We start from the raw sequence: 25124 nt of genomic DNA, 5'->3' as shown, positions 1-25124 counted from the left end.
TTTCCCCTGCTAATTTTAGCGAAAAAGTAGATGTGACTGTAAAGTAACGGGCTGGCTTTCCCCATGGGCTTTGGAACGCTGATGTCAGGAGTAAATGTGTGTCCCAAGCTTGAACTTGCTGGCAGTGAGGCCATTGGCACTATATTCCAGGAGATGGCCTTCCAAATGGCAGCCTGTGCGCTCACCATCCAAGCAGACTTCTGATGCTGCAGGCCCAGTCACAGGGCCGGCAGCTCTGGAGCCTTGACAGCCCCACCGAGAGTGGTGGGTGCTGCTGAGGCAAGTGAGATCCATTGAGGAAGCCTGAACATGGGGGTGCCCTCTCTAACTTGCCACCCCAAGGTGGATCTCCCTTATTTTCCCACCTCCCGCTTTCCCCTCCACCTCCACCTCCATCTCCACAGGGCTGGGGAGTTGCCCGCTTTACACTCGCATTTACTTTTTGTTAAGATTAGTGAACAGAGTTTTTCTGACAATGCCATTCCTAGATGGCAACAACAGTCTAGTGCTTATAGTGTTGGACCGGCAACCCTCAATTTAGCGTTCAAGTCCCACTGTGGCATGTTGTGAAACAGACCAATAAATTTGGCAATTTGTAAGCTATCTGGATTATTATAATTGCTCAAATGGTTCACTAATGTCTTTCAGGGAAGGGAACTTGGTAATCCTGTATAGCTGAATCAAGACACACAACTCCAGCTCCACACTATATGGTTTATTCTTAATGCCCTCAGCATAATTAGTGATGGGCAATGAACAGTGGTGTCATTCATATTCCAAGATTAACTAATATAAATAGCCATTACCAGAATTTCTGTTTCTTATCAAACTTTCAATAAGTTTGCAAACATGCATTGCCAAATGATAATCTTCCAACTCATTATTAAAAGTAAAAAAATGAAAGAAATAGCTCTTTTTATGACCATTGGATGCCTCAAAGCATTTAACAGCCAATGGAGTGGCTGTTATTGAAGTGTCGTCACTATTGTAATTTAGGAAATGTGACAGCCAACATGCACATAGCAAACTCCTACAAACAGCAATGTGATAATGGCCAGATTTTTTTGCGATGTTGATTGAAGGATAGATGTTGCCCAGGGCATTGGGGATAAACCTCTGCTGTTCTTCAAAATGGTGCCTTGGAATCTTTTACATTCACCCGAGCAGGCAGATGACGGCTCAGTTTAATGGTTAATCTGAAAGATGGTACATCTGATAGTGCAGTGTTCCCTCAGTACTGCACTGGAGGTTAGCCTTGACTTTTGGGCTGAAGCCCTGGAATAGAACTTGAACCAAAAACACAGAGACGGGAGTGATACCAGCTGAACTGATACTCACGAGAGGATCTAAAGAGGAACTAAAGTAAAATAAATAACTAACCAAACAAATTTTTACATTGAAGTTCACAGACCATGACACCCACCTGTGCCAGCTCACTGTTGTCTATAAGGCCATCACCACTGATGTCAAAGTACTTGAACATGTTCTCCACCAAAAGCCTCTTCAGCGTTGTTGTCTCCATTGTAATATTTTCTTGTTGGAAATGCCTCTGACTCTGTAGGTCCAGCAACATGTTTTTCAGTCTGCTGTACTCTGCCAATTTACACCGCTCACCTAGACAAAAGACAAGATATTCCAGATTGTTTGTGATTATTTTGTTGGGATCTGGTGAAGATATAGGTTAGGAATTCTTCCCTTTTGGATCTGGGACAGATAGGGGAAAAAAATCTTCCTTCTACAGTTTTATATCATCCAGGAAAATCACTTCTGTTTGGGTGCTGTGGAATAGTGGGTTAGTGTAAAAGGCTTTGTGTTGTGATGACTGATTGCAGGTCTCTGCACACAATTGCCAACTTGTTGCATTTACCGATCATACCTGTAGTGGTGACAACAAATGGGGAAAAGGAGTATAAGGTCACTCTCACAATTTCTGGTGGTGGCATTGACATTAATGCAACCTTTTAGATACTGGATAACCTGGAAAGGAAGGCTAGCAATGATTTTAACATTAATGTTTCAGCATTAGTATCAGAATGCTAAACAATCCCTGACTATACAACCGTATGATTTAAACAGTTCGATTAAAAATAAACAAATGGATCAATCTTTCTCATATTATTTTTAGATTAACTCTCCAAAGGTACACATATTCTTAAAATGGCAATTATAACTTACATGGGCAAACGATTCTTAGCATATTGAAATCACTGAGACAACCTTTCAATTTAAATAAAATTATTCCTCTTTTATTTTTTAATCCCATTTAGAAATAAGAAACAGAGGAAATCTCTTGGAAATCCAGATGAGGATGTCAAACCCAAAGAGAGTGGGTTTGGTTTTGAAATAGTGAATTAAAAGAAAACAACAACCTGAAGACCAATGTGAAGCATTAATCTACATAAATCAACATAATAACTATCATACATTTGTTATAATATTATATCTATGATTATTAGGTGCTATCAGTGTTGAACAAGTAACACACAGAAATGGATTTTCAATTTATTTGTTTGTTTAATCTTCCAGTTAGTGGAGAGTGTTGTATTATTTACAGTGCAAGTCACAGGATCTCTAAAATAACTTATTGTCTCTTTGTTATCACAACAGTGTGTTGCTGTTCTGTTGAGTACCTTAAAAAAACATTTTTTCAACCATCATTGTTGGCACTAGAGGTGAGATGACAATGTTAAATACACTATTGCTATAGGAAACCAATCAGCGTGATTTTTTTAACAGTGCCTTTGTGAGAAGACAACCTATATCACAATGGCCATAACTTTAGTGCTTGCAGAGATGAAAATAATTTGTGGTTCTTTCCTCTTTCTCCAAAAAGCTCCTGAAGTCTTTATTGGAATATTCTAGCCTTGTTATTAGAAAAATAGAAACAGAAGTAGACCATTCAGCCCTTGAGCCTATTCTGCCATCCAGTTAGGTCATGGTTGATCTGTATTTTAACTCCACCTATCTGTCTTTGTTCCATACCCCTTGCAAACAGGTGAAAGGTCAATGTCCAATCCATTACATCATCCAATATTATTAGGTTACGTAATGTTATGAAACTTTCATTTGGCAGAAGATCAATCAATTATTCCAAGTATTGAAAACATTGACACATGCTGTTACTTTCCTTTTTCTGTTCCTCTCCTAAAGGTATTGACTCATGTTGGAGTATAAGCTGATAGGTGCTGGGCTACATGCGGAGCTACGTGCTGGGTTTCCAGTCCAAGTGATCATTATATATATATATATATATATAAATATATATATAAATATATATATATTCCGTTACCTAAGAATTGAATTTTAAAACTCTCACCATTTGTAATGCTGGGAATACACAGCAAGGTGGTTGGAAGTTGATGTTTTGTGATTATCAGGTCTAGGGATGGAGAATGGAGGTCTAGCTGCAGTTCTATTAGTCCTATATTGGACAGTTTATAGTGCTGCAGTCAGTGACTGGAGTTTGTCAATGTGGGGTGGACTTCTATCTCTGTGTCTGGTACTACTTTGGAGGGAGAATCTGTAGTTTTCTCAAATTGTTGAAGGTGAATCTAAACTTTGAAAAACATAGGGATGAATGTGTAGCGTGGCTTACTATTGATTCATAAGGGTTGGATTTATACCACTTTCCAGGCCTGGGAAAGGAGGCGGGCATGCAGTGAAAAGTAGAGTTGCCGGCTGGCGTGCCGATTTCCCAGTTTCATCCCATCCTAGGCCATTTTCACAGAGGCAGGGAGCCAACCAGCTTCTTCGAAGTCACTTGAGGCTAACTGAAGGATGCTGACTGAGATTTTCCACTCCAGGTTCCCCGAGGTGTAAAGGGACGATTTAATTTCCTGGAGATGGCCTCTTGGCTGCACTCTTGGGGGCCAACACTCCAGGCAGGCTTAGAGCCCTCCCCGCTTTTCTGGGTGCAGCAGCTGCAGGCCACTCTATAGAGGGGCTCCCCCCAGCGCCCAGACCACAGAGGTGGCCTGGCTGCAAAGGTTTTTATATTTACATATTGAAAAAGATGGAGAGAAAAAATCTTCATTTTGAAACATTTTCCCCTCACTTCATGCCATGTCATGCTGATGCTGTTTTTAAGTTGGAAGGCCTCTGGTTGGCCCTTCAGCTTCGAGAGCCCACCTTCTGACCATTAATTGGTTGCCCTATGGAAATCATATTGAGTGACTGTTTCCCACACCGTGCGGGTTTCTGAGCCCTATTTTATCCTGATGTTGGGATAGTCTGCAGGGAAAATCCCACTTTAGGGACGGAATTTTCTGTGCCCGCTGGCAGCGGGCATGATGGATGGCATTCATGGGCAATATGGCGCAATCAGGTTCTCCCTCGTGTCGCAGGTTGACAGGGCAGCCATGCAGTGCACTCATCTGTGACCATCCGAGGGGTGGCCAGCACTCTCCAGGAAGCGTTAAGGGCCTGTCACACAGGGCCAGGAAAGGGGCTAAGTACACCCAAGCTAACCACCTCTCTCTCTCTCTTTCATGCCGCAGGAGGACCACATCAGGAGCATGGAGCCTGGTGACCTAGCTGTATGTCTGATGGCCGACAGAGAGCGAAGAAGATGGAGGAGAGAGTGACTGAGGCTCCTGGCTGCACAAAGGCAGGAGCAGCAACCTCAGGAAGAAGAGGCTGCTGGGGCTCCCACAGGAGCAACAGCGAGCCGTGGCTGGTCAGCACCTAGCGACACCCAAGGTCTACAGACGCCACCTGCCTTTCTTGCAGGTGACCGAGATCCAGTGTCGCCGATGACTGTGCATGTCTAGGGACCTGGTTGCTCACATCTGCCACTTACCGCAGGACTTGGCGCCAAGGGGGCATGGAAAGCATCTTGCGCCAGTGGCTGTGTAAGTGGTCGCAGCGCTCAATTTTTATGCCAGTGGCTCCTTTCAGGGTTCTATAGGTGACCTCTGTGGGATATCACAAGCCACCACCCACAAATGCATCCATGAGGTCACGGATGCCATCTTCTTGAGGGCAGACAAATTTGTGAATTTCACTTGGGACTGGTACAGCCAGGATGCAAGTGCTATTGGATTCACCTGGATCTCAGGATTCCCACAGGTGCAGGGTGCACCCATGTGGCGCTCAGGTTTCTGTCGCTACACTCGATGGACTACATCAACCGCAAGGGATTACACTCGCTGAATGTACAGCTGGTATGTGACCACCAGAAAAACACCCTGCAGGTATGCACACGGTTTCCTGGGAGTGTGCACAACGCCTACATCCTCAGTCAGTCACAAATCCCTGGAGTCTTCCAGGGTCCACAGAGCTGGAAGACTCCTCGGGGACAAAGGCTACTCGCAGAGGCCATGGCTGATGACACCCATGCAGCGGCTTCAGATGGCAGCAGAGCGACAGAATAATGAGGCTCGTGCAGCAGCTCGCAACTTGGTGGAGCAAACCATTGGGATGCGGAAGATGAGGTTCCAGTGCCTGGACTGGTTTGGTGGAGCCCTGCAATACACTCCGCAGAGGGTGTCACGCATCATCATCGTCTGCTGAGCCCTTTACAACCTGGCTCTCCAATGGGGAGATGAGCCGACTGAGGAGGAGATGGAAGAGCTGGAGGTCTCCTCCGATGAGGATGCCAATGGGGATGAGGTCCTCAGAGGCGATGATGACGTGGATGAGGCTCTCACACTGACTAGAGGAGGCACACTCGTGAGGCCCTCATAGCTGCCATATTTGTGGAGGATGATGATGACATGCAGTGACCCCATAGATCTGCACAGCGCATTTGCAAACGTTTGACTCCAGTCTGGCTTCGCGAATACCCTCTGTGAGAATGCTCCTGTCATGGAGACGCAGTGGAGGCCCTAATAGCCGCTCGACTGCAGGAGGATGATGATGACATGCAATGAGGACACTCCATGAATCTTCACATAGTTTCTGAGAATGTCTGACTCCTGTCTGGCCGAGGGCAGCTCGCTTGTGCTCTGTGATCAGGGTCACATCATAGAGACGTAGCCAAGAAACTTTAGAAGCATCTGATGCTTTATCAGCCTTCAGCACTTGAGCCCTTTGGGAGCAGGAGCACAGAATCAGTGGTCGCAGATGCTGAAGAGATGGGGGCCAGCCCCTCCTTAAAGGTGTTGAGAGCACATTGAGAGAGTGAGAGAACTCTGTGGCGTCTGCCCACTCCATTCTGGCAGCAATGGCCAGCACCATTGAGGTTCAGGCATCAGTAATGTTTCCAGGGAGTGTGAGGCCGGACCATCACTGTGGTCTGAAGGCTGCACAAAGCACAGGGAAGAGGTCCTGGACTGAGACACCTGCCTTTTATCTTGTGCAGAAAGGGTTCACATCTGAGTGAGAAGAACACTGCTCATCAGAACAAGGAACCATAGGCAGGGAGACATTCTTAGGAGTTTATTGACAATAGTGAACATTATGTACAAGTGTTAACACCCGTGCACAGGCTGTGCAGCTTATTCTCCTTAACTTTCCTAACCCTGTTTTGTTGCTCCCTGGACATCCACAGCAGAGGTGGAGGCAGCCCATTGACTGCAACACCCTGTCTGTGATGACTTTGGCAGTCGCCCTCTGGGGGGCCGAGACTTGGAGGGCCCCGGCCTGCTTTCGGGGTCCTGCTGTGTGGCAGTGGCACCCTCCTCGGCCTGTGAAGCTGGAGCTGCTGAGGTCACAGGAAGAGGGGATTTGTACACACTGATGTAGGCCAAATATGGCGTCAGCGATGGAGTTGAGCCCATGCAGCAATGCAGGAGCGTCGTCCTGGAACAAGGTCTCCATGGCAGCTGCTATCATACCAGTGTTGACCTTGGTGCATTGGCATGCTGGCGCTGTCAACTCAGCCTGAAGGCAGATGGACTCCTCCATCGTGTCTTGCAATCTGAGAAGTGCAGTGGACATCCCTTCCTGATGTTCCCGAGCTTGCCTTTGCAGCTCCAGCAACTGTGACATGACCAAGTCCAGAGGCTCGTTATATGACTTGGACTCAGAAAATTTCTGGCCTCCAGCAGCCCTCCGAATGCTGGGGACCTGGGAAGTCCCTGCCGCCGCCTGCTGTGGATCACAGTGTTATGTGCTCACCAGATTGTGATTCCGTGTCTATTCTAAAGCTAGGTCCTACCAAGGTGTGTGTCTCTACGCTGGTGGAGGGTGTGGGTGAGCGCTGTGATGGGGCTTCAGGGAGGGTGCCTTCAGATTCCTCCTCAGAGGTTTCTTCAGAGCTTGCTTGGAGGCTCTGGGTCGCAGACTCCGTTGGCTGCTTCCCAGATGTGCCTGTGAAAGCAAGGGGGGATAATTAGAGTATGGCAGTGGCCTGTGAAAGAGGACACATCACTCATGGCATGGTTGTCTGATAGATGTTGCAGTGCTGGATCCTCACTTGGTAGAGCAGCACCGTCAGCACAGGACTAGTCTAATATCTCGCTGGCCAGCTGGATGGCTCTGTTTTCAAAGCCTGTGAGGACCTTGATTTTGGGCATTCTGCCAATGGTCTGCAACCTCTCTCTCTTGTGTGCCAGCTTGTCCTGCATGGATAGAGATGGAGAAAGTGTAAGCAGGGCACCTGTCTGGCCAGGTGATAAATGTGCCTGGCCTCTATGGGTGGTGAGTGGTCCCATGGACGGGCTGAAGACAACGAAGGTGAGTGTGAGAGAGTGAATGGTGATGTCTCTTGAAGTGGCAGTGAATGAGGGCCGTGTGGATGTGTGCTAGGTTTGTGAGTGTGTGAGTTGAGAGTGATGAAAAGTGTGACCTACCCTGGAGGAATGGAGGAGATCATTCATCCTCTTGCGGCACTGGGTGGCTGTCCTCTTCCGAAGGGTGTTGGCACTGACCACCGCTGCCACAACCTCTCAAGCCGGATTGGTCACATTGCTGCCCATCCTGTGGCCAGAGCGGGGGTACAGGACATCCTGGCGGGTCTCCACGGCAACCAGCAGTTGCTCGAGGGACCTGGGGTCATTAAACTGGGGGGCTGCAGTCTTCTTGCCTTTGAGGGCCATATCTCCTGGGCAGCAGTGGTGAGCTGGTAATGGTGAGCGGTGTGCTGGTGGCTGGCTTTTAAACATGGCGCCCAGTGTGATGCGATGGCAGGGTGATGGCGGGCGAGAGAATGAGGAGCCCCCCCACCATGGAAACAGCATGTTTCCTGGGGGTGCATAAATAATGTGGCGGGTTTGGGACGATACAGTGTGACAACCTGCCATCGCCGTTGGCAGGTAGGACGCCATTTTGCCCTGCCCACTATTGTACTTAGTGCAAATTTGGGGAAACCCCATTGGTGTCTGTCAGCAGCGAGAGCTCTGACTTTAGGGGAGATCTGTATCCCACAGCACAGGTATGTAATTTTCTAAGGGACCTCAATATGCATTCAATTTGGAGTTTTGTGCCCTGTCAATTTTTCTGGGACAGGAATAAGGCATTATCCTTTCTGCCTGATTTTGCCCTTTGTGCTGATGCTGTGCTACCTGATTTTTGGGGAGATGGTGGAGGGAAATCCGGTATGCCTATCTGCTTAAACAAAGCCTCTTTATTTAAAAATACTTTCAATGTAAATTTTACCTGTCTTTGCTACATTCCCATAGCTATGAGAAAATTGTAATAACTACCAACAAAACACAGGTGATGATTACAACTTTCTAAGTTCAGCTATTTTATAATTTATTTAAAAATAAATGAAGAAACACATATCACTTAGTAATCAGGACACTTACATTTTCTGCAGATCAACATAATGGGTAATAACTGAGTGAAATAACTGAAGACTGTTTGCATCAAAATTCAACATTTCTTACATGAACTAAATTTGAATGAAGAACTGAGTCTGGAGGCAATCTGCCACCTGGACAGTAATGTGGCATAGTGGATTGCCCACTTGTTGGAGGACCTGTGCAATTTCCATCCCGCTGAGTGATCTATTCAGAACTAAAAACCAGCAGTCAGAATTGGGATATCAATGAAAATGTTAACAGTTTTCACATCTTAGTGGTCAATAAGATAATGGTCTGTGACAGTCACGTTTGGCTTGCATTATTTCCACACTGCACATCATTGTCTATCGAATCTGCATTCATTAAAGTTTTAATGTTATTCAACCATCAGGGCACCTTTATCTTAACTGACTCCTAATCAAGTAGAATCATTCTCATTGAAAAGAGGTGTCCTTTTTAAACCCTAGTCACTGGAGGCTACGCAAAACCTACAGACTGAAATTCCTACTTGCTGTCATTGCAACATCAGTATTCGACTTTGGGAAAAATCGTGTGCAGGCTTTGCCTGCCAGCTGGAGAGCCAGTGAGAGACCCATGCTGCCTCTTTTCCTGAAGGCCCACTTGCTGTGGCAGGCCTTCCTCTGGAATCAGTGTCCCAGGGGCGAAAGTCTTGCATAGCGAGACTTGCTGCCCAATCAGAGGCTGGTAGCTCTTGTGCTCAGCAGCGCCATGCAAGAAACTGTGGCTGCTGCTGGAAGGACAGGCATTGGAGTGCCAGGGTACTCTTTCGAGTTATCAACAGTCACAGATTGCAACTCTTTTTCGAGTACAATCACAGTTCTTGGTTTCCGGGAGTGGGACATGAACCCACAACCCTCTGATTCAAAGGCGAGGGTGCTATGAACTGACCATGAACAAGAGTTAATGATGTTGGGTAGGGAGGTATGGCGGGATGGTTTGTGGGTTAGGGATCGCGGGGAGAGAGGTGCAGGGTTTCGAAAGCAAGGGCGCGGATGTGGGTCTCATTGGCTGCGCACCTCCCCTTCCCAAAATCCAGTTCCTCGATCAGGCATTGATTGTCTTTGATTGATGGAGCCCCTGCAGCCCACACCCCCCTCCCAGGAAGTGATAAGCTGCCTGTAGGGTAGCAGCTGTCATGCATGCCGCATGGCGACAGACTGGCCAACAGCTGTTAATCTAAGCGATGGTGGAATGAAGCCTTTACATGGTCCTTAATTTGCCACTTAGGGCCTCAACTGGCGACGGAATGGGAAAGTTTACTATGGGCTTTCCCGTCTAGGGCTTAATTCGGGCAGAGGCAGGAAGGCAGTGGGGTTCAGGTAGCCGCCATCCTGTCTAAGTACATACCCGCCCCCACCTCCAAGCTTGCCACCAGCGAGAGCACAAGATTCTGTCCTTTGTTACAGAATCTCTAAAAGTCTAAATGTGAAACTGGAACAATCAGAAGCACCAATTTTTTGAAGTGAAACATTCTCTCAACCAGAATGTATATATCTCCAGAGTCACTACAATGTATTCAATACTTAATAAAATTTAAATGAAAAGAAAAATAAATTTTCAAGTTGATTACTCATCTCTAATTACATTTTTAAAGAAACGTTTAAGGGACAGTTTTGTGACAACATTCTTGAGGCTCTCTGCTGTGCATTAGCTCAATGAAGAATAATTACGAAGGAGGCTTAAAAATGCATTTCAACACTTGGACAAGAAGATAGGAATTTAAAGGATTGCAAAATGAGAAAGAAAAACATTCAGCCCCAATTCCTTACAACAATCCAAATACAGTTCCTTCCACCATTGCCTCTCAAGGCAAATTAATGATCCCAGATAAAAATTTCAAGAAAAGAGCTGGCTGTAAAGTTTTACAATAAAAATAGAAGCCGCTGCAAGGTGGAATCCGTGATGAAAGAAAGAGAGTTAACGGACTGGATTGTCCTGAATGGGTTGTGAATCTGACGTCGACCTCAATTCCTAGTCGGAAACTTGGAAGTTGCCATGATGGGACATCGAGCATGACCCTCCTTGAGGCGGCCAATAAGAAGCCACCTCTACAGCTTGTCCAAATAAAGGCAGCTGGCAGACTATGGACATGGGAGGCCCGATTAGAAGGCCTACAGCAGTGACAGGCTGGCGGTCCGAGCAGAGAGGTGGGTGCTGCTGAGGTAGCCAGGAAAGCAGGAGGGCACCTAAACTGGAGGCACCCGCAGCTGCCTGCAGGGAAATCTGAAAATAAAGAGGCCTGAAGCAGGTAGTGCCATCAGGAAGGAGGAAAAACATACCATCGACGTAGTGACAGACGAGTTTGTGGTCTTTGATCCCCGCAGCCCTGTTATTGGGGCATTGAGCCTATGGCTCCGATGGCTACTGGGTCAGCCACCGTGATTCCTCTTCCAAAAAGGCCGGCAGCCTCCTACTCAGCTGGGCGCACGCTGACTTCAGTAGAATGCCAGTGCCATCACAAAATGTGCCCTAAATATGCTAAACCTTTACAAGCTCTGGTTAGGTCCCAACTAGGGTATTGTGTCCAGGTCACCTCACTTTAGGAAGGATGTAAGGGTCCTGGAGAGTGTGCAGAGGAGCTGGAGAGGCTGGGGTTGTTCTCCTTGGAACAAAGGAGATTGAAGGGAGATTTGATAGAAGTGGACAAGAATATGACAGGCTTGGATAAGGCAGACAAGCAAAACCTGTTCCCATTGGTTGATGGCACAAAGATTAGGAGACACAGATTTAAGGTCCTGGGCAGAGATAGAGGGGAAATATGAGAAATAACTTTACTATGCAGCAATTGGTAATGACCTCGAGCTCACTGTCTACGAAGGTGGTGAAAGCGGAAACAGTCAATGATTTCAAGAGGAAATTGAATGGGCACTCGAAGGAAGTAGATTTGCAGGGTTATAGGGAACAAGTGGAGAATTGACTGGGTTGCTCCACAGAGAGCTGACATAGGCTTGATGGTCTGAATGGCCTCTTTCTGTGCTGTAACTGACTCTGTGGCTGGGATTTTGTCAACAGAATGCCATTCCTGATGTTGTAACTGGAACTGAATGCCACTTCCTCTTTTTTCCCTTTTTCCACACTATTATAATTAAAATTCGAAGTGCCAATGGTGTGCATGAAAACCACATTCAATTTTGCAGCGGGGTAAGCTTTTCATTGGTGAAATCCACCATCAGTTGACAATGCTGCCTCTACCGGCAGACAATTAAAGAGTCTCCTGGTCAAACAGGAAGGCTCTGTATCACGGCCATAACTTTCCAGCCCAATTCCATTGTCATTAACTTGAGAGCACAAAGATGGCGCGGGTGCTTTTTCAAAATTAAATTTTTCTTGTAAATATTTCACATTACATTGGTTTCACTTTATTCATTTGTGTGCATCTTTGTTAGTTGTTGAGACTAGCTTAGTCAGAGAGCCAAATATACTGGCATGCTTCATGGTTGGCACACATTGATGGTTGTAGGGAACTTGGGGGCATTTCCTTTACTGTGGAAGAATCAATGTTGTGTTTTTGTGTTCACTCTTTATTGTAGGTTCATGTTAGTGTCCAGTGTTATAGTCTGTGGCTTAACTTGCAGGCTCAGGTGGCCTTCCTTCCATGCATTGTAAAGGACATTTTCCGAGGTCAATCTCAGCAGAGGTAATTGAAATGTGTAGGTGAACTCTAAGTCCTGTAAGGACTCTGTCAGTCAACACACTGAGATGGGTACACATTTGGATAGTGCTGACACTGCCCTCTAAGCCTCTCATTTTCTTACCTTGACTGACTGCCCCACCACCACCCCCCACCACACCCCACCATACCCAGGCCCTTCCTACTCCACTCCTCCATGCCCCTGACCACATTCTACAATGCCCCTCAACACTGATTCTCCCTTGCCAGCCCTGAGCCTCCATGCAAGAGTCCATTCTCCTTCTCCCCTCCCTTGTGCTGCAGAGTTAAACAAGGAAAGTTGCTGACCTTATACACTACTGCACGAAGCTGACTGGTGCATGCCACCTGAAACGATAGTGAACCAGGTGCTACAAGATTCTTCTGTGCCTTCCATGCCGTCCGCCTTCCCATGGCTCTAAGTAGGGCCTTAATTGCCCTTGTTGGCTGCCCGAGATTGTGGAGTGAGCAGCCGATCCTGGACCCAGCCTTTCCCTGGGAAAGCTCCCCCAGAGGCTAACATGCATTGGGGAACTATAGACAATAAGACCATAAGACGCAGGTGCAGATGTGGGCCATTCGGTCCATCGAATCTGCTCCACCATTCAATGAGACCATGGCTGATCTGATAATCCTCAATTCCACTTTCCTGCCTTTTCCCCATAACTCTTGATTCCCTTCTTGCTTAAAAATCTGTCTATCTCAGCCTGGAATGTACTTAACGACCCAGCCTCTACAGGCCTCTGCGGTAAAGAATTCCACAGATTTACTACCCTCTGAGAGAAGAAATTCCTCCTCATCTCTATCTTAAATGGGTGACCCCTTACTCTGAGATTATGCCCTCTGGTCCTAAACTCTCCCACAAGGGGAAACAACCTCTCAGCACCTACCCTGTCAAGCCCCCTAAGAATCTTATATGTTTCAATAAGGTCGCCTCTCATTCTTCTAAACTCCAATGAGTACAAGCCCAACCTACTCACCCTCTCCTCATAAGAAAATCCCTCCAAACCCAGGATCAACCTAGTGAATCTTCCCTGGACTGCCTCCAATGCCAGTATATCTTTCTTTAGATAAGAGGACCGTATTCTGTGTGTGGTCTAGCTAGTGCCTTGTATAGTTTTAGCAAGACTTCCCAATTTTTATACTCCATTCCCTTTGAAATAAAGGCCAACATTCCATTTGCCTTACCTATTATCTGTTGAGCTTGTATGCTAGCTTTTTGTGATTCATGCACGAGGACCCCTAAATCCTTCTGCGCTGCAGCTTTCTGCAGTTTTTCTCCATTTAAAAAATATTCAGCTCCTCTATTCTTCCTGCTAAAGTGCATAACCTCACATTTTCCCATATTATATTCCATCTGCCAAGTTTTTGCACACGCATTTAACCTGTCTATATCCCTCTGTAGACTCCTCGTGTCATCCTCACCGCTTGCCTTCCCATCTATTTTGTCATCCGCAAACTTGGCGATAATACATTCACTCCCCTCATCCGAGTCATTAATATATATTGTAAATAATTGTGGCCCCAGCACTGATGGCACTCCACTAGCTACAGGTTTCCATGTAAATGCCCCCCTTATCTCAACTCTCTATCTTCTATTAGTGAGCAAATTCTCTATCCATGCTAATATACTACCCCCAACACCATGGGCTCTTGCCCTATTACGTAGCCTTATGTGCAGTAACTTAACAAACGCCTTTTGGAAATCCAAATATTTTACATCTACTGGCTCCCCTATTCTCCCTCAGCCCTGCCTGTTGATGGTCTTTTACCAGAGCTGGACAAAAGTAAGCACGGAGGCGGAGAAAAGCTGGGAGGCAAGGTGGGTGGGGTGGGAAGAACAAAAGTGAAGGTCTGTGATAGGGTGAAAAGCAGGAGGGAGTACATGACAAAAGGGAAGATTCTTTCTTGACATTTGATTCTACTGTTAACATATATACACTTCCCCTAGACTCATCTTTTGTTCCTTCACTTTGTTCTATTACCATCTCTTGTTACCTTGCACATCACCTTTTTAACATTTAATCTTTCCTGCCTTCCACTCTATCACAGACCTTCCCTTTTGCTCTTTCCCCCTCTCCACCTTTTCCCTGTCTCTGTAGTTGATTAAAACCTGAAACGTCTCCACCTTTTCCGAGTTCTGTTGAAAAGTTATCGACCTGAAATGTTAACTTTGGCTGGAACTTTTCGCAGAGGCAGTGACCCCACTCCCAGCTGAAAAGTCGGGGGTGAGCCCCTCTCCGCAGGGCTGGGAAGGTATAGCTTGACACTATAACCACCAGGCTGTTAAGGGCCTAAGGTCGTGGCTTCTGTTCCCATCTGGGAGGATGCCACACCTCTGGAAGCTACTGGTCAATCAGATGGCCGGCAACTCACCAGTCCCAGCAGCACCAGTGGGAACAGTGGCCACAGCTGGAACTGAGAAGCACATGGGGGTCTGGATTCGGAGACGGCCAATATTTCAGGTCGATGGTCTTTCTGTGTTAATTATGTTTCTCTCACAACAGCTGTTGCCTGACCAGCTAAGTAACCCCAGCATTTTCTGTTTTAGTTCAGAATTCTGGCATTGACATTTTGCTTTTGTCTAAATCTTTGGTAATTATTTTGGTACTTCTCTTTCAATCTTGCTGAAAGCAGCAGCATTGCTGCTGGTGTCACATAGTTCTGATGTTTGCCTTCATCATTCCTGCTCCTCTTGAGGTTACTATTAGCTTTGTGAACAGGAGAAATTGTGATTTACTCGAAGTTCAACTGCTGTATGGTGCCAATCATCTAATTACACATCAGTGCGCATTATCCAGGCAGCGGTCATGATTTTTTTCGTTTTCAATCCAGGAACCAACCAACCTCCAACCAACTGCGCCCAATTATGGAAGGATAGAGAACCGGGGGGCACAGATTTAAGATAATTGGCAAAAGAAACAATGGTGGCATGAGGAAGAATTTTTTCATGCAGAGCAGTTAGGATCAGGAATGCACTGCCTGAGAGTGTGGTCAAGGAAGGCTTAATTGAGGCTTTGAAAAGGGAATTGAATCATTATCTGAAAAGGTAAAATATTGCAGGGCTACAGGGAAAAGACAGATGAGTGGCACCTGCCCCAGAAACATCTTCCCCTTCAGAGAGCAAGCACAGCCAGAGGGCAAGATCTTCTGGTCGGCAAGTGGGGGCGGGGCCCACTTTCCAATGCGTGAAATGACGTGGGGTGACGTCGGGAATTCCACCCGACGTCATCCCGCGTCATTTCCATTTTAAGGTCGGCGGGGACGCAGCCAAGTCAGCTGCGCGCCCACCGACCTGTCAACGGCCTATTGAGGCCATTGAATAACTAATTAAGGTAATTAATGGACCTGCCCGTCCAACCTTAAGGTTAGCAGGCAGGCCGGGAGCCCTGGCAGGCATCGGAAAAAACATGAAACCTCATCCATGGGTGGGATGAGGTTTCATGAGGGTATTTAAATTTTTATCAAATCTTTCAATAAAAGTTATGGACCTGTCCCAACTCATGTCAGGGAATTTTTTTTATCATTTCTGTTAAAAATTTTAATTCTGAGCCGATCTCTCTGAGGCAGCACTTAGCCTCAGGGAGATCTGTGCACTCTTTCGCACGAATGTTCGAAGGGAATCAATCCCCCCCACCCCCCCCCGCCTGCACAGGGAGTGCATAGTGCTTCCTGGCGGATGTCACGCTGGGCGGGCCTTAATTGGCCCGCCCACATAAAATGGGGGTGCCGATCGGAGTTGTGCTCGCTCCCGCACTTCCCCTCCAACGGCGGGAAAATTTTTCCCACAGGACCGAATGGCCTCCTTCCGTGCTCTAACCTTTTGTGATTCTCTGATTCACATACTTCTCATTGTTTGCTGGTGAGAGGAGGCTGAATGGCTAGTCAGCATCTGAAATACCCTCTGGGAGCTGCTGGTCAATCAGATGGCCAGCAGCTCGCCAGTCCCAGCAGCGCCAGTGGGAACAGTGGCCACTGCTGGAACTGCGGCCAGTCCACCATGAGGAGCACATGGGGTCTGGATTCAGAAATACCCTGTGCAGCCAAAGGCCAGAAATTTTCCCGTCGGCGAGTTGTGGGCGGGGCCTGCTCGCTGACATGAAAATGATGCGAGATGACGTCAGGAGGAACCCTCGAGGTCATCCCGCCCCATTTAAATATTCAGGAAGGCAGGAGGACGGCGAAATCAGCTGTCCGCCTGCCTACCTGTCAATGGCCAACTGAGGCCACTGGCAGGGTAGTTAAACCAATTAAAGGCCCTGCCCGTCCAACCTTAAGGCTGGCGGGCAGGCCAGGAGCCCCAATGGGTTTCTGAAAAAACATGAAACCTCATCCACTGGCGGGATAAGGTTTCATGTCTGTTTTTAAAAACTTTAATAAACTTTGTGTAATATTTATTAACATGTCACATGAGGGGGTCATGTTAATAATTTTTTTATTTTGCTATTTTTTAGGTTTATTAAACTTTCAGCGCTCTCCCTGAGACAGCACTTAGTCTCAGGGAGCAGTGCGCTCTTTCCCGCGCATCGCACTTTGACAGTTGGGGAGTTCCTCCCCCCCACCCCCCGCACAGGAAGCGCATAGCACTTCCCATCGGGCAGCCCAATTAAGGCCCGCCCACTCAAAATGGCTGCGGGGCCTGTTTCGGCGGCGGAGTTCGGCTGCCCACTTGCCGTTGAGCCGGTGGGGCCCGCCTGCCCATCGAGGGCTAAATTCTGCCCATAGCCCGTGGCTCCAGTTTGCTTTCATAATACCATTGCTCAGCACTGAGCAGATGGATCCTTTATCTAGCTACATTATGATCAAGCAGACCATAGGAATTTTTAAGGCATGCTCATAAGGGACACCTTCATTTAAAAAAGACACATACTACTGCAAAATCAGTACCATTATGATCTAACTTTGACAACTATATCCAGCCATCCTTCACAGGCAATTATTTCTCCACAACTACCAAGGTTCCCATTAGGACAAAATTCTATTATTCCTTGTTGAAGGCATCCACCTAAATTGTCCAAAATATTAGGCTCATATCCTATTAGTGATTAAAAAACAATCTTTCAAGGAAAAAAAAATTGTGTGCCTTTCTAATGTTCTTTCCAACTTTGCCTTCTCTTATTGGTGCTGACAACTGTCCTCCCTTTCAAGCAAAACTCCGATTTCACATCATTGCTCTATCAAATATAGGATGGTTTGAAATGTCTGGTTGATGCATTCCAGCAGGAGGAGCGGAGTACGGAGGGAAGACTTTGTCCTTTTTGACTGTTTTCTCTCTCAGAAGGAATTTGAAAGTGTGAAGGTGCGAGCGAGTGATTCTTCATGGGCTGAGGTAGGTGCAGTAAAGGAGCACATATATTTCAATGGAGTCTTTCACTCTTTATCTCCACACGTGGCTGTGAGTGAAGCCACTGTTACAGGTGAAAGAAGAGCCTCTGAAGGGTTTTGCGTTCCCTTGCAAATATTTCAGGTGTGTGGTACATGGTGTTTAAACACCAGAGGGCAAGGTGGATGACCTTGTTGAAAATTGGCTATCGCCTTTGCTCAAATAAGGTCAGTGAATTTCTTGCAGTATTGACACTTAGTGCCATGGCCACCTCCTTCCATTAGATCTGCACGGTGCCCTTTATGGGGTCTGCTTCTTTCATTGTCAAAAGCTTGGTACTCCTTTACTGGCTTTCTGACAAAAACACTCAATTGAAAAGTTTGCATAATTGGTGTCTATTTGGTAGTGTTGGTGAACTGAAAAACCATGATCTTGAGACACTGAAATGATTGAAACTGTTTTGGCTCAGTATTGTTGACCTGCTGCTTTAAGCTGGGATTTTCTGAATCCTCCTCCTCTCTTCAGAAGCAGGCTCAAAAGCTCAAGTGGTACTGTGAACCCACCCTAAATATTTAATGAAGGATCTCAAGGAAATTTGGCCAGAGCAAAGGGCTGGGTCATCCCAGTGGACAGAATTGCAGTCTCAGCATTGAATATGCCATCTGAGTCTAATATATTAGATTCAACTGAGATTAAAACCCAGGATTCTCAGGCTTATTCTCCCAGCAAATGATCAAAAGCACAGATGATCTGTTTGACTTTTGAGACACGTATTGACAATATGCAATTTCATAATTGTATGTATGTTCAAGGATTACCCTGATGGTATACAGAGCATATTTTTTTCTGAATTATGAAAAAAAAATTAAAATGTAATCCATTTGCCAATACAAGTTTTTTTAAAAGCTTTTTAAAACAATATTTAGAAACAAGATATGATTATTTTTGTGGGGAACAGAAAGTATATCATCATTTTTCTCAATTGTGTCAATCCTCACTCTGCAACATTGCAAGCAAATTATAAACCTTACAAAATTAAGTCACTTTTCTAAATATAACAAAGAGAAAAAAAATAGCAATACCTTTGCTTTTCAATTTAACAGCTACACAGGACTGTAGCTCTTGTACTTTGATTTGATCCAAACATTTTTCAAAGAAAAAGCATGCTGTATTGTTATTTTAGGAGAGTTCACATAAAAATAAATTGAAAAGATACCACTCCCGTTTCATCACCTTCCACTGTATTGCTGCCATATTTGGCATTGAATGCTTCTCCCCTTCTACATGCCATGCTGTACGATATTGAGACAAACATTACAGTACTAAGATGAGCTTGTAATTGATTATATATAATTGCATTTGAAACGATTTCACTCATGCCGGAGGTTATTGTAGACGGTTATTCCAGTCAGCAAAATATCACAATACATTCTACTTAGTATTCCTGCATCCTTAGAAGGGCAATTTATTGATAATTTTATGTTTTTTTGACATTGTATACAAGACTCTTATTTTCAAGTCAAAACTCTATAATAAACTACATCTGTCAAACCTGCATGCTACCATAAAGGTCAGTAATGATTTAAACTAAGTTGTTATGACAGATCATTAATCTGAACTCTTCAATTATCTTCTTCACTGAGAGGTCTCAAACTCAAGTGGAGAAATCCAGTTTCTTCTATAAATTGTAGCTGACAATTACCGCAAGGTCTTTCCTTTATAACTATTCATGCAGCAAGTGCAAGCAATGACCTTTGCAAGTGGTTAGAAGTGCCAGCAAAAGAAATGGGATTCTATCTGAAAAGTCAGCTTTAATGCTCAGTGGTGAAGTAAAATAAAAAGAAAATTTGAATGTCATTGTAATCTTAATAATGACTTTTTTTTGTTCGTAAACTGCATGGGCATTATATGTTGCACATCTGGGAGATAGACAAAAATGAAATATCATATGACATGAAAGCTTGTTTCATGGAGGATTGGGTGGCATAATGGGTTAGACATTGATCAGCTCAGGCTGATGTAATGAAAGTCTCCTTTGGCTGTAAGCATCTCACATGGATTAAACTTGATTTTTATCTAACATGTATTGGACATAGACTCGCACACAACTAACAGTATCTCAGCCTAGGTCTGGTTAATGTGGCAAATGGAATTATTTCTAAAGTTGTGGAGTAGGGGAGCTTTCCTCTGCATTATACCTGACTTAAAAGTGCATTACACTGGGTATTTTAAATTGGTAAGTATTCAATTCCTATTGCTAATGACTTAAGAAAAAGTAATCTCAGTTGGTGTTAAATTGTTACACCAGGAATACAAGAGTTCATCATATAATATATTAACAGAGCAGAAATATAAGAGTCTCCACCCTCAAACCCAGCATCGACCCAACCACGATGCTGCTTTATTGCTGACAAATCAACTCCACAATGTTTCCAGCAGTTTCAGTATAATGTGCAGATACAGGCAGAATGAACATAGAAACCATTAAAACCAACAGTGTTGTTGCAATGAGGGATATATTGAGGAAGGAGAACATGATCATTCATCTAACCTGATATCAGATGTTGCCTGAATGGAGTTGACAACTCAAAGGGTTTTCCTCTAATTAGGTGATATCACATTGGGAAAGGGAACATGGTGGCAGTAACTGAGAATTTCTATCCCCATTAGGATGTTAGCTCATCAAATGAGAAATGCTTAAAATATGTTATAATGTGATTGGAGATGCCATAGACATATATAACCCATCAATGGTGGAGGCACTAGTGATATTCATTGGTTATGTACCATGTGACTTACATTTTGATCACGTTAACTCTCCTAACTTCTCTTTTGTTTTGTCTTTTTTGGGGGGTGATTTCTTTTTCTCATCAGAGTGAGATATTAATGCTGGCACTGGAAGACTCTTGAGTGCTCCCAGGTCATTTATAACATGCTTAGATGCCAAGGAAAAAAATAATTTCCTTCACAGAGCAATGCACGTTGTTGGAGCAGGCATTTTTTTTTTGGGCCATGTTAATCTGTTACTCTTTGGGCTTTCTCTAACGTTGACATTTTTTCATTCTGGTATAGAAACAATTTCTGTAAGCAGACTGAATCCCTGAAGAATAAGCTATATTGAACAACTTTCCCTTCATGTAAAAGCAGGTCCCTTATAGTCCATTTGGTTTTGGCACCTATTGACAAGTGAAATTACATCTTGTTCAGTTCTTGTGTTCATATTAATGCTTTTAAACAGCATTAAATTTGAGCTTCTTTTAGAACAAAGCTGATGGTTCTTTGATGAATTTTTCTGCAGGTTTTCAGACTAGCAGGAAGAAAGGAGGACTGATGCCATGTTTCCACTGGAGACCAGGGGGCCCTCAAAGCACACCCTGCAAAACGAATAGGAGCAAGTGGCCAAGGAGGTTAATTCCTGGACTCTGGCCCCGAGGGCCTAGCAGCAGTGCCGGTAGAAGTTCAATAACATCCACATTCAAGTTCCGTGAATGTATATTCAACTGATATCTCGTACACACTGCCTTTTAGGCAGTCAACTTGTATAGCTGCAAATGAAGGTGTAGCCTGCAGCCTGCCTACAGGTCTGGAGCTGCATGAGGTCACCTTGTTAGGACACCTGCATCTCCTACCAGTGAAAGCCAGCAACCTGCCACCAGCAATGTTGCAGCCCTGACATAAAACTACTTAGGAGCATTAGGCCAGGAAAAGGCACTTGAATGACAGCCACTAAGGGAATACACAAGGGTATATAGTTCAGTTTTGTATTTATTATTGGAAGTGTTCTCAGATAAAATTGTTATGAAATGTTTTTTGTCGGTGGCTTTTACTTTAGGATTCTGGTTGAGAGGATGCCGTGGTAGTGCGTAGCAGATGGATTGAAAGGTGGGGAATTTTTGAGCAACTGCAATGTTGGAATGACATCTTAAGGGAATGGGAGTCTGAGGATTTTCTCAGTCAATTGAGGCAGAGTAAAGGGGTCCCAGATACCTCCTTCCTGTGTCTTCTTCCTTATCCTAAGGTGGCCTCTGAATGCCTGGTGGCAAGAGCTGTGTCTTAATGATAGCAAGGTTATGGAGGATGCAGAAGACCACAAATTTGGACACACACATTCACGAGTACTGCAAGATGCCCCCAGAGCAATCCAGCCAGCAAAACCATTGCTTTAGGGTGCAAAAGGCTTGTGCGGGCAGGGGGAGGATTCCCTGAGTCGGGGCCTGCGCTCTTTTGCGCATGCACGCGAAAGAGCGCAGAAATCTCCCTGAGGCACTGAGGTACCTCAGGGAGATTAGTTTAAGTTCTGAAAAATTTAACAAAGGAGAAAAAAAATTTTAAGGGCATGACCCTCATGTGAAACTGTCACATGAGCTGGGACATGTTCATTAATTTTTTCAAAATTTTTTATTTAATTAATAAACCCTTCATGAAACCTCATCCCGCCCGTGGATGAGGTTTCATGAAAAATGTGAAGGCCGCCTGGGCTCATCACCTGCCCGTCAACCTTAAGGTTGGATGGGCAGCATTCTTAACAACTTTAATTACTTTCTTAATGGCCTTAATAGACCTTTGACAGTTCAATGGTCACCCAATCTAAATGACACGTGGTGATGTTGGGACACCCACCCGACGTCACCGTGTGTCATTTTACGCGTCGGCGAGCAGGGGCCAATCTTAAGTCTGGAAGGCTGTAAAGTGCCTAATCGGAAGATGAGGTGAAGTTGCTTCAGTATGCATTGGGCTTCACATTGCAGCAGGCCAAGGACGGATATGTGGGCACGAGAGCTGGATGGGAAGTGGCAAGCGAAAGGAAGGCCTGGGTCATGCTTGCAGACAGACCGAAGGTGTTCCGCAAAGCAGTCACCCAGTCTGCGTTTGGTCTCTCCAATATAGAGGAGACTGCATTGGAAGCAGCGAATGCAGTAGGACTAAATTGAAGGAGGTGCAAGTGAAGTGTTGCTTCACCCGAAAGAAGTGTTTGGGCGCTTGGACAGTGAGGAGGGAGGAGGTAAAGGGGCAGGTGTTGCACCTTCTGCGATTGCATGGGAAGGTGCCGTGGGAGAGGGATGAGGTGTTGAGGGTGATGGAGGAATGGACTCTATGGAATGCCTACAGGAGGGATGAAGGGAAGATGTGTTTGGTGGTGGCATCATGCTGGAGTTGGCGGAAATGGTAGAGGATAATTCTTTGGATGCGGAGGCTGGTGGGGTGAAAAGCAAGGACAAGGGGGACCCTATCATGGTTCTGGGAGGGAGAGGAAGGTGTGAGGGCAGAGGCACGGGAGATGGGTTGGACATGGTTGAGGGCCCTGTCAACCACCGTGTGTGGAAAACCTCAGTTAAGTAAGAAGCAAGACAAGTCAGAAGCGCCGTTTTGGAAAATGGCAACATTGGAACAGATGGGATGGAGGTGACGGAACTGAGAGAATGGGATGGAGTCCTTACAGGAAGCGGGGTGTGAGGAGCTGTAGTCGAGGTAGTTGTGGGAGTCGGTGGGCTTGTAGTGAATATTGGTGGACAGTCTATCACCAGAAATTGAGACAGAGAGGTCAAGGAAGGGAAGGGAAGCATCAGAGATGGACTATGTGAAGGCGATGAAGGGGTGGAAATTGGAAGCAAAATTGATAAATTTTTCCAGGTCCAGATGAGAGCATGAAGCGGCACCGAAGCAGTCATTGATGTACCGGAGAAAGAGTTGTGGGAAGGGACTGGAGTAGGACTGGAACAAGGAATGTTCCACATACCCAATAAAGAGACAGGCATAGCTGGGGCCCATTCGGGTACCCATAGCCACACCTTTTATTTGGAGGAAGTGAGACTAGTTTAAGGAATGTAAATTTCATCACATCTTTACTTCTCTTTAGCTTTGAAGAAGAGTCATACAGAATCGACGCGTTAACTTTGTTTTTCTCTATCCACAGATGCTGCCAGACCTGCTGAGCTTTTCTAGCATTTTTTGTTTTTATTTCAGATTTCCAGCATCCGTGGTATTTTGCTTTTATCACTGTATTCTAAATGTGGTCTCACCAAGCTCCTGTACATTTGCAGTTAAACTTCCCTACATTTATATTCTATTCCCCTTTCAATAAATGCCAACATTCCAATTGCCTTCCTAATTACTTTCTGTATCTACAAACTAACGAGGAAAGCTAATAGAATGTTATCATTTATTACGAAGGGAATTGAATACAAAAGTAGGGAGGTTATGCTTCATTTGTACAGGGCACTAGTGAAACCACATTTGGAGTACTGTGTACAGTATTGGTCACCTTATTTAAGGAAGGATGTAAATGCATTGGAAGCAGTACAGAGAAGGTATATCAGACCAATACCTTGAATGGCTGGGGTGTCTTATGAGGAAAGGTTGGACAGGCTAGGCATGTATCCGCTGGAGTTTAGAAGAGTAAGAGGTGACTTGATTGAAACATATAATATCCTGAAGGGACTTGACAGGGTGGATGTGGAGAGGATGTTTCCTCTTGTGCAAAAATCTAGAACTAGGACTCACTGTTTAAAAATAAGGGGTCGCTCATTTAAAACGGAGATGAGGCGAATTTTTTTCTCACAGAGGGCCGTGAGTCTTTGGAACTCTCTTCCTGAAAAGGTGGTGGAAGCAGAGTCTTTGAATATTTTTAAAGCAGAGGTGGATAGATTCTTGGTAAGCAAGGAGGTGGAAGGTTATCAGCAGTATGTGGGATGCAGATTTCAAGTTACTATCAGATTAGCCATAATCTTATTAAGTGGCGGAGCAGGCTTGAGGGGCTGAATGGCTTACTCCAGCTCTTTGTTCGTATGTTCGTAACTGTTGGTGATTCAGGTGCCAGGACACCCAGATCCCTCTGGACTACCAAGTTCTGCAATTTCTCTCCATTGAAATAGTTTACTACTTTCTATTCTTTTTGCCAAAGTGGACAAGTTCACATTTTCCCACATTATACTACATCTGGAGCTGCCGGCAATTTCAGATGTCCCAAACCCTGGCATCAGGCAGGCAACACAGCCTTCAGGCCTTACACTCATTGCTGCAGAAAACTGTGTCTATCCCACTGAGTATACTGTCTCCTACCACCACAACAACCCTCCCAATCCTCCCCACTTGAATGACCTCCTGTACCACAGTGCCATGGTCAGTTCTCTCATCCACCCTGTAGCCCCTGCTCTTATCCATACAAGCTGCAAGAACCTCGAACCTGTTGGGCAACTGCAAGGGTGAGGCTCCTCCACTTCTACATCCTTGGACCCTTTACCTGTCTCACTTGCAGCCGCACCCTCCTGTCCCTGACCACTGACCAATCAGATGACCTTATCCTAAGGAACAAAGCGTCCGGGTAAATTTCGCCCCCTCCCTGATGAATTGTTTTCAGTTCATTGACTCTGAGCCAAAACTCCTTGAGCCACAGACACTTACTGCAGATGTGGTTGCCTTGGATCACACTGGCGTCCATCAGTTC

General features: G+C 45.4%; 1 protein-coding gene across 1 annotated transcript in view; it reads right to left on the bottom strand.

The window, feature by feature from the left end:
* Window positions 1–25124, bottom strand: part of LOC144685344 (follistatin-related protein 5-like) — a 455365-nt gene that overhangs the window by 234150 nt on the left and 196091 nt on the right. The window contains exon 3 of the mRNA XM_078549752.1: window positions 1424–1614. Within this exon, the coding sequence (XP_078405878.1) occupies window positions 1424–1614 (191 nt within the window). The remainder of the gene's footprint in view (window positions 1–1423; window positions 1615–25124) is intronic.

The sequence above is a fragment of the Cetorhinus maximus genome, chromosome 10, assembly GCF_964194155.1.
Source record: "Cetorhinus maximus chromosome 10, sCetMax3.hap1.1, whole genome shotgun sequence".
In the NCBI taxonomy this organism is placed as follows: Eukaryota; Metazoa; Chordata; class Chondrichthyes; order Lamniformes; family Cetorhinidae; genus Cetorhinus; species Cetorhinus maximus.
Note: the sequence above shows the minus strand (reverse complement) of the source record. Positions and strands in the feature narration are given on the sequence as shown.